The sequence below is a fragment of the Phocoena sinus genome, chromosome 14, assembly GCF_008692025.1.
Source record: "Phocoena sinus isolate mPhoSin1 chromosome 14, mPhoSin1.pri, whole genome shotgun sequence".
NCBI lineage: Eukaryota > Metazoa > Chordata > Mammalia > Artiodactyla > Phocoenidae > Phocoena > Phocoena sinus.
In genome coordinates this window covers 56,529,927-56,548,123 of record NC_045776.1, presented here as the reverse complement: position 1 = coordinate 56,548,123, position 18,197 = coordinate 56,529,927, and the positions used below count along the sequence as shown (strand labels likewise).

Below are 18,197 nucleotides of genomic sequence, written 5' to 3'. Positions count from 1 at the left end.
TTTTAGATGACTTTACCAAAGTATCCTTTTGTTCACTATTCTATGCGCTCGTGTGCTGTACACAGAGACAGGCTCGGTAGCTAACGTATTGCCCCTTGAATTATGCCTATTTGATACTAAAGGAAGCAATAAAAAGATGAAAGGAAAAAAACTGTTATAACATACTTAATGTCCTTTTAAATTTTATATGTTAAAGACAAGTATGACTTCAAATACTTAATTCTTCACCAAGATATTCTGAAGTTGACTTTTCAGGATTATTTGCCATGTTATAAAAGTTCAAATAAAGCTATAACCTTATGTTTATTTGTGGAATAAAGACATCAATCTAGGCATAACTGGGTTTCTCAGATTAGTAGCGAATGCAGTGACCCACGTGTATTTCCTTTCTCTGTGTCAGGCGGCACTTCAGTAGGGAATATGATCAAGAATTTGTCGGACATGGAAGTGAGAATTTATTCCTAACTTAATTTTTTTTTAATCTTAACATTTTCATTTTAATACTCACTTTTACAGTATTGCAGATCACTGACATATGAACACTACTGAAATGCCAGAAAGCTCTTTATGCCACTCTTGCATATTCTGTGTTTGTAGAAATGAGAAATGTTTGAATCCTAAGAACACCGGAGATTCAAAACATAGTCTGTTACTCTTTGGAAATAATTGTTAAATGTTGAGATGGCTTCAGACCATTTTCCAAATTAATAGGCACTAATTTACTTCTTCAGAAAAAAAAAAAATGAATGAGTATTGTATGTGTAGCACAAGAAAAGAACTCTCTTCCTAACTTGCCTTTTTGGAAACTGTCTGCTTCCTCTTCTCCAACCCAACCCCCTTTATTCAAACAGACCAAAGAAGAAAGAGAGATTTCTGAAAAGGTTCTATTTTTGCAGCAAGGAAGCTCTCCATTCTTTGAGTCTCAGGTAAAAAACAAACATTAAGGAATTTTCCAGAAGGAAATTGCTCTTCAGATTTCAGTGTCATTAAAATGTCTGTAGTTTTTCCTTTCTTTTTAAAATTTACCTTGTTTGCCACTAAGGTAGGTATATCATTTTTGCTTAGATTCTGGGGAGGGAAGTAGGGAATTTTGTTACTAATTTAGTTATCCGTTAGCTATCATTTCTTTGTGGCTTTTGCTCCTAGGTGATTATATCTGTGTGTGGTCATTGAAACATTATGATTATACTTCGTAATGATACTACTGGACCTTTTAGTACCTCTTTCACCCATAGAGTGATGCTAATTTAGATGACCTTGACTGATTTTGAAAGTTCTGAACTTTTATTGGTTTTCCCACTAGCCGAGTGTGATAAAGAGAATTCAGGAAGGAGGCTCTGTGGTTACCTCTCGTCAAATCATTTTCCAGAAAACTGTCCCATCCACCCTAGAGGTTATTTTTCAATTCATTTTGTTTAATCCGGCACCAGCCTATAGATGGATCTGTAATCCTTTTTCTTAAGGCCCACCTGTTTCTAGATTCAGGCTAGGATAAATACGAAAGTAGCAAACGTCCAAGTTTAAAATGTAAACCAAGGTGCTCCCTTGCTCCTGGCTTGGTTTCTCTTCCCTCTGTAACCTGCTAGACTAGTTACCTCCTAACAACGTCCTGGTAGGCTCCCCAAATACAGAAGTTTCATAACTTGCATTTCGTCTGCCTTATTGGAACTAACACTAAGGAAACTGGCAAAGAAACTCCTGAGACGATGAACTTCGGTTGTAAATAAAATCGGAACAGGGTACAGACCACTGTGACCTATTTCTAAGAGGCTCCGACAGTGTCCTAACAGTGGGAAATAGTTCATTACAATGCCTGGAACACAGGTGCACTGAATACTTATTGGATAATAAGTGCTAGAGTGGATTCCGTCTCCCATATAAGGAAGTATAATTCACAAACATGGAAAATGGTTTTCACAGAAATTTGTGGAAATGCTGGCACGTTCTTTGTGAGAACAACAGATATGAAGTACAGTGTTTCACATGGAAAACTGTCTTTTCTATGTCCACACAAGTAAAGCTAAATAACTTGTACAACAGCTTCAAAAATGTTGTTTAATCTTGACATACAAAATGATCAGACATTTAGCATAAGATCAAATATAGTCTTTGCAAAATTTACCACCAAAGTATTTCAAGAAATCTGAAATTGCAAGTGTACACGCAGACCGTATTCCAAGTTGCAGGTTAGAGTTAATAAATTTCAGATGGGAAGAGATTGTAGCCATAATCAATAAAAATAACCCCAGCCCTGTGCAGTCACCTCCCAGGCCTGAGTGTAGCTCTCACCCTGATTGCCTTAAAGGATTCTTATTTTAGAAATGAGATACCATCAGAACTTCTAATTTAGCTTTTATATTCCAAATATAGGGCACAGAGGACTGGGTTATTGTAGACAAAATACCCACTGAGGTAGTTGATGGTGATTCGAAAAAGATTGTGACGTACAAGGTGGTGACCGTGAGCGCTAGAACTGATGACATCCCCGCCGACTCGTTAGGATCTAGCGCCACTGAAGTGCAGAGCTTTGAAGACTTGGCCCGAGAAATGCACTTGAAGGAAGAGAACAAACAGAAAATATACACACTCGGAAAGTCCTACGATACCGTGTCTGGAAAAATTGTCACTATGACAGGAAAAGTCAAAGAAGGGGAGAGGGTGGTGTCCCCCTCCCCTCTTGAGCCAGGGCTGGCCGAGCCCATGAAGACCACCTGTGTCCTGGCAGAGTTCGAGGTCCTGGGAGTCCTCACCGAGGACAGGACCAGGAGGGGGCCTGAGGTCCACACTCCAAAGCGGAGGCCGTCGGAGTCGCTGGCCCCCATCAGGGAAGCCGAGTCCCGGCTGCAGAGCCCCGAGGGTGATGCTCTTGAGGAAAGCCACGTGCCCGGGAGGGATGCCAGTCTGGAGGGCGAGCGGCTGGGCAGAGCGGAGCCCGAGGCCGAGGCCGAGACCTTGAAGGTGGGGCCCTTCAGTCCCCGCAGGAAGAGCCTGTCCAAGTGGAGATACTCCCAGGAACCGGCCATCACCGTCGCCACCACCCAATACGTTGTCACAGAGTCGGCCACGTCCCAAGTCGTGGTAACCGGTGCTGCCTTTGGGCCGCCGTTTCCGATTCCAGCATGACGTTTGCCAAGGCAGCCCTTCCACCCCGAGCCTTTCCATTTCTCTTGCTGTTTGGCTTATGTTGAGAGCCGCCAACCCAAGCTTTTTTGTTGTTTTCATGGTTGAGTCACTACCGCGGTCTGACGTGAGCATTGAGATACCTGCCGTTTTATTTCCAGCTCTTGTCCCCGAGGTGGGGTGGTGCTGCCGGGGCTTGAGGTGCCGGTGCCGGGTGAAAGGATCCGCTTCACCCAGCACCGCCCTAACCTCAGGAACTCTCTCCGCTTTACCAAACCAGAGCCCCTGCTCACCCCGATTTGCTGTTGATTTCCCATCCCTATGTGTTTCCAAATCTGTCTGTAGATCCCTCCATCCCTCGCCCTGGGTCCCGCGCCTACAGTTCTGTCTAACCAGCTGTGAATGAGTACCTGCCCTCCTGTGTCCCGACCTCTGTGCTTGACTCTCCATTTCTCTGTTCACTCAGACTAAACAGTCTTCTGGAGAAAAGCTCATGGATGGCTCTGAAATCTTCAGCTTATTAGAGTCTGCGAGAAAGCCGACAGAATTCATAGGAGGGGTTACTTCCACTTCTCAAAGCTGGGTGCAGGTGGCCATCTGTTTCCATCCTCGGTGTCTCTGTCTCTGCCTCTTTGCCTTTTCTTTGTGCCTTTTCGGGGTGTGTGTGTGTTGCATCCAAGTGGCTTTGCTTTAAACACCTGAGAGGGGTCTTCACTTACACCCCTCTGTGCCTGTCCCACGTTTGCATCACATGTCTTTAGTTCCATTACAAGAACATACTTCAGATGTTCAGAAAGCAATCGTGCTGAGACGTTTTAACAGCATTTAATTTCTTAAAGCATTTTATGTCACCTGTTAGGTGTAAGGAAGCAGCCAAAACCAATATGCATGTGCTCCAATGCTTTCATTTTGTTTTGGTTTTTTAATTGCATTTTATACCGCACTCTTGTTTCTTTTGCAACATCCGAAGAAGCAGCACAGGTTCGAGGCTATGTGTCAGGCAGAGGGCAGGCATCAAAGACTCTGGTGGGGGGAATGAAAGCTAATTTATATTTTCTCTAAGCGTTGCTGGTTATAAGCACTGGTACTGGCTTTAGGTACCCTGGTGAGTGGCTGCTTTTGTTGTTTTTTTTTTTTTTTGCTTTCTGACCTTTGCTTTGTGGAAAGTCACACTGACACCACAATTTTTTTTCCATGCAGAAAATGGAAACCAAGACGGAGTCTGGCAAAATAGAGACGGAAACAACCCAGCACCCCCAGCCACTTAGCACCCAGAAGGTTGTGCAGGAAACGGCATTGGTGGAGGAAAGACATGTGATGAATGTGCATGCGAGTGGGGATGCTTCTTACGCAGCTGGAGATGACATGGACGCTGTGACCCAGGCAGCATCTGCTGACGTATCTGATGTGAAAGGGAAGGAGGTCTCTGCTCTGACTGAGGGAGCGAAGGAGGAAAAAGGGGAGGTGGCCGACAAAGCTGTCCTCGAGCAGGGAGAGATGGCAGCTGCTTCCCAAGAGCCAGAGGAGGAGCAGAGTGCAGCCATCCACGTTCCTGAAGCTTTGGAACAAAAACCTCATTTTGAGGTAACTAGCGGTTAATGTTAACTTTTAGTGCTGAAGTAAGTCCCTGAAATTTAGTTAAGCATAAAGGCAGGGCTAGGTTTAATTTTCTTCCTTTTCCAAGAGCAGTTTGTTTGTCCTCTTGTTGCCTTCTTGCATGGCAATTATGGGGTCTCCATGCTGGTCTGGGGTCCCATGCAAACATATATAATGATTATTCACTACCTAAAGTTCCAGGAAATGGTTTCCACTCTCTTTGCAATTACCGTAACTGGCAATAAACCGTAACTGGCAATAAACTGGCAATAATACCGTAACTGGCAATAAACCTGCCAAGATATTAGAAAACTTGATAAATTTATTTCTGATCGGTGTACTTATCCAAAAGGACCAAAACCAGGCTTGCCCAGGCACCGAGTGCTAGAATTTATTCTTTATTCTCTTTTATTGAAATTCCTGAAGTACGTGGGGGCGGGGTGAGGGGTGGTGGTTCAATGTCTTATTACTTGTTCCTTCTGTCTAAGAAGTTTTTCAATAAAAGGCTAATTTATGATTTTTTAATCTATTAAAATTAGTTTATGAGATAGAGGAGAGGGAATGTAAAAAAGTGGGTTTTTTCAATTTCCTTCGAAATATTTTCTTGTACCTGGAACATTCCATATGAATTCTGGGAGACTGACATGTATCTGTTGTGTGCCTCATTCCCCAACTGCCCCCCATGTAAAATGTAAACATTTATTTCATACCAACCTGTGCTTAATCTATATCCACCAAGAGGGGAGGGAAAAAAACAAAGGTGTGTGTTTGCAAAATTTAATAGCCACTCTGCCTGCTTCCCATTGGTATAGTCATCTACTGTGAAGACAGAAACCATCAGCTTTGGCAGTGTTTCACCAGGAGGAGTAAAGCTAGAAATTTCTACCAAGGAAGTGCCTGTAGTTCACACAGAAACAAAAACCATAACATATGAATCATCACAGGTAAGACAGTCTATGAAGGCCAGAGCCCTGGCACCTGTTTTACCCCGTGAATGGCTTCATGCATTTAAGTGTCACTACATGATATTTAATTTGTGAGACTCAGAGGACCCAACTGTCTCTATCAAGAATGGTGCAGTTGGGGCTTCCCTGGTGGCGCAGTGGTTGAGAGTCCGCCTGCCGATGCAGGGGACGCGGGTTCCTGCCCCGGTCCGGGAAGATCCCACATGCCGCGGAGTGGCTGGGCCCGTGAGCCATGGCCGCTGAGCCTGCGCGTCCGGAGCCTGTGCTCCGCAACGGGAGAGGCCACAACAGTGAGAGGCCCGCGTACCGCAAAAAGAAAAAAAAAAAAAAAAAAAAAAAAAAGAATGGTGCAGTAATTGTAATTTTATTACCGATCAAGGAAGAGCAGGTGACTTAAGCAGGTCTTCACATAACTTGAAATGTAGAAAGAGGCTCAGAAATCTTATCTCCCTAGCCATAGGTAAGGAAGAACACTACTAGCTCAACCAGCCCCTGCTCACATTTCTGAAGTCCCAACTTTTTAATGAGGGTTAACAATGGCCAAGTTTGATTCAGTCCATAGTCTGTGGCAGCTCCCAGATGCTGATGGAACAGCACAGCGATTGTGCAGATAATTAACGCATCGTCACGCCCTAAACCGAGATAGCAGACGTCTGGAGAGGTAACATCAATATTCAAGTGTGGCATCTCCCCCTTTGCTTGCTTAGGTTGATCTTGGTGCTGATTTGGAGCCAGGTGTGCTCATGAGCGCACAGACGATCACATCTGAAACCACTAGCACCACGACCACCACCCACATCACCAAAGTAAGTGGAGTGGGAACGGATGCAGGAAGGTATCCGTTCAGAGCTTCTGGGTTGGGCCGCACCAGCAGATAGGTGAATACCAGGATGCCAGGCAGCGGCACTGGAGCTCTCACGGCTGCTGTACTTGTGGTGCATCTGTCCTCACATGCCAGGTTCCGTTTAAGAATATGCATTCTGATGCCCTTTGCATAACCCTTAACTCCAGTGCTCAGCATATGGTAGATGTCCCAGAAACACCAGCCAGCCAAAACCCGAAGGACTCTATTCTGGCTTCACTTCTGAAATGAACCGTTGTGAATAACTGCCATAGGATTCGGTTTCAATTGTTAAAGAATGAATGATGCAGCTTAAAGCTGTGTCAGCATTTTCCGCCGTTTCCCCCGGTCAACAGTGACGGTAAATTCATAATGCTTATGTGTTGCTTTCAGACTGTGAAAGGAGGCATTTCAGAGACGAGAATCGAGAAGCGAATCGTCATCACGGGAGACGCGGACATCGACCATGACCAGGTAGCGTGTGAGAGAGGGTAGATACCCCGGCAGGGAGACGGAGAAACACTAGCTGGTCGTACTCTTCCCAGAGCTGTCCTTCTAGTCCAGCCTGTAGTCTAAACAGTTTTCTGAATTAACTTTGCAGTACGCGGCGTACGACGCCCTCTGCGGTCTGAGTTGACTTTGCAGTACGCGGCGTACGACGCCCCTTGCGGTCTGAGTTGACTTTGCAGTACGCGGCGTACGACGCCCTCTGCGGTCTGAGTTGACTTTGCAGTACGCGGCGTACGACGCCCCTTGCGGTCTGAGTTGACTTTGCAGTACGCGGCGTACGACGCCCTCTGCGGTCTGAGTTGACTTTGCAGTACGCGGCGTACGACGCCCTCTGCGGTCTGAGTTGACTTTGCAGTACGCGGCGTACGACGCCCTCTGCGGTCTGAGTTGACTTTGCAGTACGCGGCGTACGACGCCCTCTGCGGTCTGAGTTGACTTTGCAGTACGCGGCGTACGACGCCCTCTGCGGTCTGAGTTGACTTTGCAGTACGCGGCGTACGACGCCCTCTGCGGTCTGAGTTGACTTTGCAGTACGCGGCGTACGACGCCCTCTGCGGTCTGAGTTGACTTTGCAGTACGCGGCGTACGACGCCCTCTGCGGTCTGAGTTGACTTTGCAGTACGCGGCGTACGACGCCCTCTGCGGTCTGAGTTGACTTTGCAGTACGCGGCGTACGACGCCCTCTGCGGTCTGAGTTGACTTTGCAGTACGCGGCGTACGACGCCCTCTGCGGTCTGAGTTGACTGCAGTACGCGGCGTACGACGCCCTCTGCGGTCTGAGTTGACTTTGCAGTACGCGGCGTACGACGCCCTCTGCGGTCTGAGTTGACTTTGCAGTACGCGGCGTACGACGCCCTCTGTGGTCTGAGTTGACTGCAGTACGCGGCGTACGACGCCGTCTGCGGTCTGAGTTGACTTTGCAGTACGCGGCGTACGACGCCCTCTGCGGTCTGAGTTGACTTTGCAGTACGCGGCGTACGACGCCCTCTGCGGTCTGAGTTGACTTTGCAGTACGTGGCGTACGACGCCCTCTGCGGTCTGAGTTGACTTTGCAGTACGCGGCGTACGACGCCCTCTGCGGTCTGAGTTGACTTTGCAGTACGCGGCGTACGACGCCCTCTGCGGTCTGAGTTGACTTTGCAGTACGCGGCGTACGACGCCCTCTGCGGTCTGAGTTGACTGCAGTACGCGGCGTACGACGCCGTCTGCGGTCTGAGTTGACTTTGCAGTACGCGGCGTACGACGCCCTCTGCGGTCTGAGTTGACTTTGCAGTACGCGGCGTACGACGCCCTCTGCGGTCTGAGTTGACTTTGCAGTACGCGGCGTACGACGCCCTCTGCGGTCTGAGTTGACTTTGCAGTACGCGGCGTACGACGCCCTCTGTGGTCTGAGTTGACTGCAGTACGCGGCGTACGACGCCGTCTGCGGTCTGAGTTGACTTTGCAGTACGCGGCGTACGACGCCCTCTGCGGTCTGAGTTGACTTTGCAGTACGCGGCGTACGACGCCCTCTGCGGTCTGAGTTGACTTTGCAGTACGCGGCGTACGACGCCCTCTGCGGTCTGAGTTGACTGCAGTACGCGGCGTACGACGCCCTCTGCGGTCTGAGTTGACTTTGCAGTACGCGGCGTACGACGCCCCTTGCGGTCTGAGTTGACTTTGCAGTACGCGGCGTACGACGCCCTCTGCGGTCTGAGTTGACTTTGCAGTACGCGGGGTACGACGCCCTCTGCGGTCTGAGTTGACTTTGCAGTACGCGGCGTACGACGCCCCTTGCGGTCTGAGTTGACTTTGCAGTACGCGGCGTACGACGCCCTCTGCGGTCTGAGTTGACTTTGCAGTACGCGGCGTACGACGCCCCTTGCGGTCTGAGTTGACTTTGCAGTACGCGGCGTACGACGCCCTCTGCGGTCTGAGTTGACTTGCAGTACGCGGCGTACGACGCCCTCTGCGGTCTGAGTTGACTTTGCAGTACGCGGCGTACGACGCCCCTTGCAGGTCTGAGTTGACTTTGCAGTACGCGGCGTACGACGCCCTCTGCGGTCTGAGTTGACTTTGCAGTACGCGGCGTACGACGCCCCTTGCGGTCTGAGTTGACTTTGCAGTACGCGGCGTACGACGCCCTCTGCGGTCTGAGTTGACTTTGCAGTACGCGGCGTACGACGCCCTCTGCGGTCTGAGTTGACTTTGCAGTACGCGGCGTACGACGCCCCTTGCGGTCTGAGTTGACTTTGCAGTACGCGGCGTACGACGCCCTCTGCGGTCTGAGTTGACTTTGCAGTACGCGGCGTACGACGCCCCTTGCGGTCTGAGTTGACTTTGCAGTACGCGGCGTACGACGCCCTCTGCGGTCTGAGTTGACTTGCAGTACGCGGCGTACGACGCCCTCTGCGGTCTGAGTTGACTTTGCAGTACGCGGCGTACGACGCCCCTTGCAGGTCTGAGTTGACTTTGCAGTACGCGGCGTACGACGCCCTCTGCGGTCTGAGTTGACTTTGCAGTACGCGGCGTACGACGCCCTCTGCGGTCTGAGTTGACTTTGCAGTACGCGGCGTACGACGCCCCTTGCGGTCTGAGTTGACTTTGCAGTACGCGGCGTACGACGCCCTCTGCGGTCTGAGTTGACTTTGCAGTACGCGGCGTACGACGCCCCTTGCGGTCTGAGTTGACTTTGCAGTACGCGGCGTACGACGCCCTCTGCGGTCTGAGTTGACTTTGCAGTACGCGGCGTACGACGCCCCTTGCGGTCTGAGTTGACTTTGCAGTACGCGGCGTACGACGCCCTCTGCGGTCTGAGTTGACTTTGCAGTACGCGGCGTACGACGCCCTCTGCGGTCTGAGTTGACTTTGCAGTACGCGGCGTACGACGCCCTCTGCGGTCTGAGTTGACTTTGCAGTACGCGGCGTACGACGCCCCTTGCGGTCTGAGTTGACTTTGCAGTACGCGGCGTACGACGCCCTCTGCGGTCTGAGTTGACTTTGCAGTACGCGGCGTACGACGCCCCTTGCGGTCTGAGTTGACTTTGCAGTACGCGGCGTACGACGCCCTCTGCGGTCTGAGTTGACTTTGCAGTACGCGGCGTACGACGCCCCTTGCGGTCTGAGTTGACTTTGCAGTACGCGGCGTACGACGCCCTCTGCGGTCTGAGTTGACTTTGCAGTACGCGGCGTACGACGCCCTCTGCGGTCTGAGTTGACTTTGCAGTACGCGGCGTACGACGCCCTCTGCGGTCTGAGTTGACTTTGCAGTACGCGGCGTACGACGCCCCTTGCGGTCTGAGTTGACTTTGCAGTACGCGGCGTACGACGCCCTCTGCGGTCTGAGTTGACTTTGCAGTACGCGGCGTACGACGCCCCTTGCGGTCTGAGTTGACTTTGCAGTACGCGGCGTACGACGCCCTCTGCGGTCTGAGTTGACTTTGCAGTACGCGGCGTACGACGCCCTCTGCGGTCTGAGTTGACTTTGCAGTACGCGGCGTACGACGCCCCTTGCGGTCTGAGTTGACTTTGCAGTACGCGGCGTACGACGCCCTCTGCGGTCTGAGTTGACTTTGCAGTACGCGGCGTACGACGCCCCTTGCGGTCTGAGTTGACTTTGCAGTACGCGGCGTACGACGCCCTCTGCGGTCTGAGTTGACTTTGCAGTACGCGGCGTACGACGCCCTCTGCGGTCTGAGTTGACTTTGCAGTACGCGGCGTACGACGCCCCTTGCGGTCTGAGTTGACTTTGCAGTACGCGGCGTACGACGCCCTCTGCGGTCTGAGTTGACTTTGCAGTACGCGGCGTACGACGCCCTCTGCGGTCTGAGTTGACTTTGCAGTACGCGGCGTACGACGCCCCTTGCGGTCTGAGTTGACTTTGCAGTACGCGGCGTACGACGCCCTCTGCGGTCTGAGTTGACTTTGCAGTACGCGGCGTACGACGCCCTCTGCGGTCTGAGTTGACTTTGCAGTACGCGGCGTACGACGCCCCTTGCGGTCTGAGTTGACTTTGCAGTACGCGGCGTACGACGCCCTCTGCGGTCTGAGTTGACTTTGCAGTACGCGGCGTACGACGCCCCTTGCGGTCTGAGTTGACTTTGCAGTACGCGGCGTACGACGCCCTCTGCGGTCTGAGTTGACTTTGCAGTACGCGGCGTACGACGCCCCTTGCGGTCTGAGTTGACTTTGCAGTACGCGGCGTACGACGCCCTCTGCGGTCTGAGTTGACTTTGCAGTACGCGGCGTACGACGCCCCTTGCGGTCTGAGTTGACTTTGCAGTACGCGGCGTACGACGCCCTCTGCGGTCTGAGTTGACTTTGCAGTACGCGGCGTACGACGCCCGCTGCGGTCTGAGTTGACTTTGCAGTACGCGGCGTACGACGCCCTCTGCGGTCTGAGTTGACTTTGCAGTACGCGGCGTACGACGCCCCTTGCGGTCTGAGTTGACTTTGCAGTACGCGGCGTACGACGCCCTCTGCGGTCTGAGTTGACTTTGCAGTACGCGGCGTACGACGCCCCCTGCGGTCTGAGTTGACTTTGCAGTACGCGGCGTACGACGCCCTCTGCGGTCTGAGTTGACTTTGCAGTACGCGGCGTACGACGCCCTCTGCGGTCTGAGTTGACTTTGCAGTACGCGGCGTACGACGCCCCTTGCGGTCTGAGTTGACTTTGCAGTACGCGGCGTACGACGCCCTCTGCGGTCTGAGTTGACTTTGCAGTACGCGGCGTACGACGCCCCTTGCGGTCTGAGTTGACTTTGCAGTACGCGGCGTACGACGCCCTCTGCGGTCTGAGTTGACTTTGCAGTACGCGGCGTACGACGCCCTCTGCGGTCTGAGTTGACTTTGCAGTACGCGGCGTACGACGCCCCTTGCGGTCTGAGTTGACTTTGCAGTACGCGGCGTACGACGCCCTCTGCGGTCTGAGTTGACTTTGCAGTACGCGGCGTACGACGCCCTCTGCGGTCTGAGTTGACTTTGCAGTACGCGGCGTACGACGCCCCTTGCGGTCTGAGTTGACTTTGCAGTACGCGGCGTACGACGCCCTCTGCGGTCTGAGTTGACTTTGCAGTACGCGGCGTACGACGCCCTCTGCGGTCTGAGTTGACTTTGCAGTACGCGGCGTACGACGCCCCTTGCGGTCTGAGTTGACTTTGCAGTACGCGGCGTACGACGCCCTCTGCGGTCTGAGTTGACTTTGCAGTACGCGGCGTACGACGCCCTCTGCGGTCTGAGTTGACTTTGCAGTACGCGGCGTACGACGCCCCTTGCGGTCTGAGTTGACTTTGCAGTACGCGGCGTACGACGCCCTCTGCGGTCTGAGTTGACTTTGCGGTACGCGGCGTACGACGCCCCTTGCGGTCTGAGTTGACTTTGCAGTACGCGGCGTACGACGCCCTCTGCGGTCTGAGTTGACTTTGCAGTACGCGGCGTACGACGCCCCTTGCGGTCTGAGTTGACTTTGCAGTACGCGGCGTACGACGCCCTCTGCGGTCTGAGTTGACTTTGCAGTACGCGGCGTACGACGCCCCTTGCGGTCTGAGTTGACTTTGCAGTACGCGGCGTACGACGCCCTCTGCGGTCTGAGTTGACTTTGCAGTACGCGGCGTACGACGCCCTCTGCGGTCTGAGTTGACTTTGCAGTACGCGGCGTACGACGCCCCTTGCGGTCTGAGTTGACTTTGCAGTACGCGGCGTACGACGCCCTCTGCGGTCTGAGTTGACTTTGCAGTACGCGGCGTACGACGCCCCTTGCGGTCTGAGTTGACTTTGCAGTACGCGGCGTACGACGCCCCCTGCGGTCTGAGTTGACTTTGCAGTACGCGGCGTACGACGCCCTCTGCGGTCTGAGTTGACTTTGCAGTACGCGGCGTACGACGCCCCTTGCGGTCTGAGTTGACTTTGCAGTACGCGGCGTACGACGCCCTCTGCGGTCTGAGTTGACTTTGCAGTACGCGGCGTACGACGCCCCTTGCGGTCTGAGTTGACTTTGCAGTACGCGGCGTACGACGCCCTCTGCGGTCTGAGTTGACTTTGCAGTACGCGGCGTACGACGCCCTCTGCGGTCTGAGTTGACTTTGCAGTACGCGGCGTACGACGCCCCTTGCGGTCTGAGTTGACTTTGCAGTACGCGGCGTACGACGCCCTCTGCGGTCTGAGTTGACTTTGCAGTACGCGGCGTACGACGCCCCTTGCGGTCTGAGTTGACTTTGCAGTACGCGGCGTACGACGCCCTCTGCGGTCTGAGTTGACTTTGCAGTACGCGGCGTACGACGCCCTCTGCGGTCTGAGTTGACTTTGCAGTACGCGGCGTACGACGCCCTCTGCGGTCTGAGTTGACTTTGCGGTACGCGGCGTACGACGCCCTCTGCGGTCTGAGTTGACTTTGCAGTACGCGGCGTACGACGCCCTCTGCGGTCTGAGTTGACTGCAGTACGCGGCGTACGACGCCCTCTGCGGTCTGAGTTGACTTTGCAGTACGCGGCGTACGACGCCCTCTGCGGTCTGAGTTGACTTTGCAGTACGCGGCGTACGACGCCCTCTGCGGTCATCGTATCCCATCTGTAAACTGTGTATAGATCTTGCTCCCGAGTCTCCACCTGGCTCTGATCTTGCACGTCCCGCCTCCTTTTTGTCTTTGCCTTTCTGTGATTTCCTGGGGATAGGCACTGGCTCAGGCAATTAAAGAGGCCAAAGAGCAGCACCCTGACATGTCAGTGACCAAAGTAGTGGTCCATAAAGAGACCGAGATCACCCCTGAAGATGGAGAGGATTGAGCCCAGGTAAGAGGTGGCGCTGGTTCTCTAGGCTTGGCCTCGGCTGGCATGTGGCCCAGGGCTTCCCTCTCTCCCTCCCCCTGCCTCTTCCCTCTCCTTTCTCTCTCACTGGCGTTTGCAGGGCTCTGGGTATCAAGAGGATGGAAAATTGGTTTGCGGCTGCTGCTTTGTTTCATATTTGGAGGCTCCATACTGTGGACTTTTTACCTCCCCTGCCAGTGAGAGGATAAAGAGAAAGCAGAGTCCGCTTGCCTGGTCCTGCGCATGTCCCCTCTTAATGCATGCTCTGTGCTCCTCCCATTATCCACATTTGAAAGGTCGGATCTGGTTTCACTTGCCATGTAGCCTAATCAGAGCTAAGATGCTTTTGTTCTGAGAGGTGCAATCTGTGTGTTCCAAATACTAGGGAAATAAAATATAGCCTGTTCTCCTTCCGTTGGCTGCATTATCCCATTGTAAGTAAGCTTTCTCTTCCACCGTGTTTGGTGCTAGCCTGTTTATGTTTTTGTCTTTGCTTTGTTTTACAATTTGAGACCAGAGCACTCACTCTCATTGTGGATGTCATCTATTTCCTGTATTCTTTGGGATGATTTTTTTTCCCCGAGTGTAGTATCGTGTCTCAGGAGGAAGCAAAAATGCAGTCTTGTGGTCCTGCTTTCCTCCAGAAAGCGCATGCCTTTCCAGCCACTGTTTGGCCGACGTCACGAGCAGACAGCATCTTCTGTGTGTGCACAGACTTGTCATGCATACTAACCCGCCCCTCGAGAACTCGAGGGGCCCTGAGCATCCCTGGAAGGCTTTGAATGCTGAATGCAGCTCCTTGGTTATGTGAGAAGAGTCTCTTAAATGCTTTACATGTAGAAATGAGATAAGTACGTTCTCTAACGTCGGTTAATGTTGATTGATGAGTGGCTTCTCTCAAAGGGAAAAAATATAAACGTCACTCATTATATTCAAATTAAGAAGGTAATTTGGAAGATAGAAAGCAAAAAAAAAAAAAAAAACCAAAAGAAGGTTCTCTTCAGCGAGTTGAGCCACTTGGGTGACGATGTGGTTATTTCAGAGAAAGCCTGTCAGTGGCGTACACTGGTATTTTACAGTATCTTGTCAAAAAGAGCATTTCATAATCGTACAAGATACTTCTCCCATGACCTCGATCTGAGGGAAACTCTCAGGCGTTTTCAGACGAGTAACTGATCAAATCTCTCTTCTGCAGGAATAACCTAGGCTGCACCTGAAGCCAGTCATGCAAACCATTAGAAAACCCAGAGTCTATGTGGAGTTTCCTCTTCTAACCCACTGATTTGCATCTGCCCATGGACAATTTCAATCCAGAAGAACTGACCTTGACCATTTAATAAAGACACTGGCAGAGACCTTCCCATAATAAAGCAATCTGAGTCAGCCTCACTAAACTGACATTGCATGAAGCAACGATACAATTACAAAACAAGCAGCATTTTTACGTTTCACACAGTGTCTGAGTTCTCAGCTACACCTGCACGTTCATAACCAACAATAGAAACCGTGATCTCATGTAACACATAAAACAATCCATGCCTTTCATAGCTGATGATTATTAAAGTCTAAACAAAATTGCAGTTTCTTAGGTGACAGATCTTTTGTTTACGGATCAACAAAGATTACCCTAAACTGCTAGAAGCTGTCTAGTCCCGTGTGTCAGGTTTTTCCCAGATTAGATGTGCCAATAACCGAGTTTATTCATTAAATAACTTGAATCTTGTACTTGTTTCCTCTGGTTTATTACTCTCACCTGTCAGCAGTAACGACTCTCCAATCCTCTGGAAATATTTAGCGCTCACAATCCTGCTTTGTGTCATCTAATTTAACCGTTAGAAAGTAGTACTGACTTTAGCGTATCAATGTGATTTCTTCCCCGTCGTCCGCTTTGGTCTGCGTTCAGTCTGGAAAGCCTCCCAGAGTTCCCTAACAAGTCCTAAATATGTAAATTGTCATTATTTTGGAAAGAAGACCTGTATTTTTGTTAGTTCACCGTATGATGAAATTTCACTCCGGGAAAACCCGTTGGGCTCCTGTTGCTTTGTTCTCTTCATTTCTTCGTCCTTGTATTTTTTTTTAATGGATTTTTCTTCTTTTACTTGAAAAAAAAGTGTTTTATTTCCAAATCTGGTCCATGTTTGCAGTCTAGTTCAGAGCCAAGCCTTAAACTGTACAGAATTTCCACTGTAATAAAACTATTTAGTGTTTAGTTATAAATAGCCTTCAAAAAGTTATATTCTCCATTTCACTGTCAACCGCGTCGCACAGCCATGGTGAATGTATGTTTCCGCATAGCAAAATAAAAATGGTAAATGCATTTAAACCTCTTATTCTCTAAGTGTACTACTTTCAGGATTGTACGTGTTTGGCCCAGAGCTAACATTTGCATGACATCAAAGGCCTCATTCATCTTCAGGGTAGAGAAAGCCTGTCTTTTTCCAGGATAAAAAGTGTAGACAGATGGGGAACAAAATACGTGTAGATATATGGTTGGTTGCCTGTGCAGGCCTTGAAAAGTACAGCTAGTATCACAGAATCTCATTTTCAAAGTTTTCGTTTTTCTGTTAGAAGAGAGGCTGTGCTCTAATCCCAGTGTTTCTGGGGGTTTTTAATTACCAGAGAGACACCTCTGCCTCACATCCTCTCCAGAGACGAGCAGGTTAGCAGCTGGGTCTGCAGGGCGCTGAGTGTTCCTGCAGCTCATTGACATCCAGCTGCTCGCATGCCGGGGACTAAGAATCAGCCTTTCTGTTACCAACCGCCCACCTAACGCCTAAGTGCAGTCGCTGCCATTTCTTACCTCACTTCTGGACTTTTGAAAATCTCTAAAAAAAATGTTTTATTCTTCCTCAGAAAATTACTAGATTTGACCACAGAGCTGAGTTTTACTGAGGGGAGTCAGTCTTATCGTTTATCTCTGAAGGAGTTCTCAGTTTGTCCTTACTGTCAGCACTAAGTATTCATTTTAGGAACTGAAGCATCATTTTCATTGTGTTTAAAGCCAATCCAAAGAAACGTGTTGAGAAAAATTAACACTTTTTTGATATGAAAATTAACCCTTTATTGATATGCCTGCATCTGATATGCTTACTTTGTGTCCAAAGAGTTCACTCTTTTATTTTTCTACAATTTTTATTGAGGTGTAATTGACGTATATTATTTTCTGGGTACAACATAATGATTTGATATTGTGTATATATTCTGAAATGATCACCACAATAAAGCTGGGTACCACGGTCACCATACATAGTCACAGTTTTTTTTCTTGTGATGAGAACTTCTAAGGTTTACTCTCAGCAAGTTTTAAATATATAATACTATATATTTATTTCCATTATTAATCATAGTCACCATGCTGTCCATGTTTGCCGTGTTTACCAAACCTAGTGTTTTCAGGTTTCTCTGTCCTCAGCAGTGAGGGCTCATTCTTTCTTGGGTTTTTTTTTTTAACAATTTTTTTTTAATTTATTTATTTTTATTTATTTATTTTTGGCTGCACTGGCTCTTCGTTGCCACGCATGGGCTTTCTCTAGTTGCGGTGAGCAGGGGCTACTCTTCGTTGTGGTGCGCAGGCTTCTCATTGGGGTGGCTTCTCTTGTTGCAGAGCATGGGCTCTAGGCATGTGAGCTTCAGTAGTTGTGGCATGTGGGCTCAGTATTTGTGGCTCACGGGCTCTAGAGCACAGACTCAGTAGTTGTGGCGCACGGGCTTAGTTGCTCCGTGGCATGTGAGATCTTCCTGGACCGGGGCTGAAACCCGTGTCCCTTGCATTGGCAGGTGGATTCTTAACCACTGTGCCACCAGGGAAGTCCCATTCATTTTTATAAAATTCTACATTATCAAGGGAGTTACACATTTTCAGCTTTCTTTTCCTTCTATTATGCTCCTCAGAATTTTTCCAAACCACTCCCACCTACTTGGGTGTTTGTGACAGCAGTGCCGTATTTCTAGAACCAAAATCTGTATCTTCTTTTCACTGCTTTAATAACAAATTAACAGCACAAAACAGCATGCATATATTATCTCACAGTTTCTGTGGGTCAGGAGTTCAGGCATGGTTTTACTGGGTCCTCTCTATAAGGCTACCATCAAGGTGTCAGCTGGGCCTGGGGTATCATCTGGAGGCTTGACTGGGGAAGAATCCACTTCTTTTTTTTTTTTTTTTTAATTTATTTTTGGCCGCGTTGGGTGTTCGTTGCTGTGCGTGGGCTTTAGTTGCAGAGAACAGGGGCTACTCTTCATTGCGATGCACAGGCTTCTCATTGCGGTGGGTTCTCTTGTTGCAGGGCACAGGCTCTAGGCGCACAGGCTTCAGTAGTTGTGGCTCACGGGCTTTAGAGTGCAGGCTCAGTAGTTGTGGCGCACAGGCTTAGTTGCTCTGCGGCA

General features: G+C 50.1%; 1 protein-coding gene across 10 annotated transcripts in view; it reads left to right on the top strand.

Annotated features, from left to right (window-relative positions):
• The window catches only part of EPB41L3 (erythrocyte membrane protein band 4.1 like 3), a 221,909-nt gene extending 205,775 nt beyond the window's left edge, over positions 1–16,134 (top strand). For 2 of the 10 annotated variants that reach the window (XM_032602972.1, XM_032602973.1), the window contains exons 15-21: positions 3,587–3,709; positions 4,321–4,704; positions 5,529–5,660; positions 6,389–6,487; positions 6,916–6,996; positions 13,680–13,796; positions 15,007–15,534. In XM_032602972.1, coding sequence (XP_032458863.1) covers positions 3,587–3,709; positions 4,321–4,704; positions 5,529–5,660; positions 6,389–6,487; positions 6,916–6,996; positions 13,680–13,790 — 930 coding nt within the window. In that variant the 3' untranslated portion in view covers positions 13,791–13,796; positions 15,007–15,534. Of the gene's footprint in view, positions 1–3,586; positions 3,710–4,320; positions 4,705–5,528; positions 5,661–6,388; positions 6,488–6,915; positions 6,997–13,679; positions 13,797–15,006 lie in introns of all 10 variants that reach the window. The other 8 variants (XM_032602982.1, XM_032602975.1, XM_032602980.1 and 5 more) reach the window with 6 other exon arrangements.
• The last annotated feature ends 2,063 nt before the right edge of the window (positions 16,135–18,197 follow it).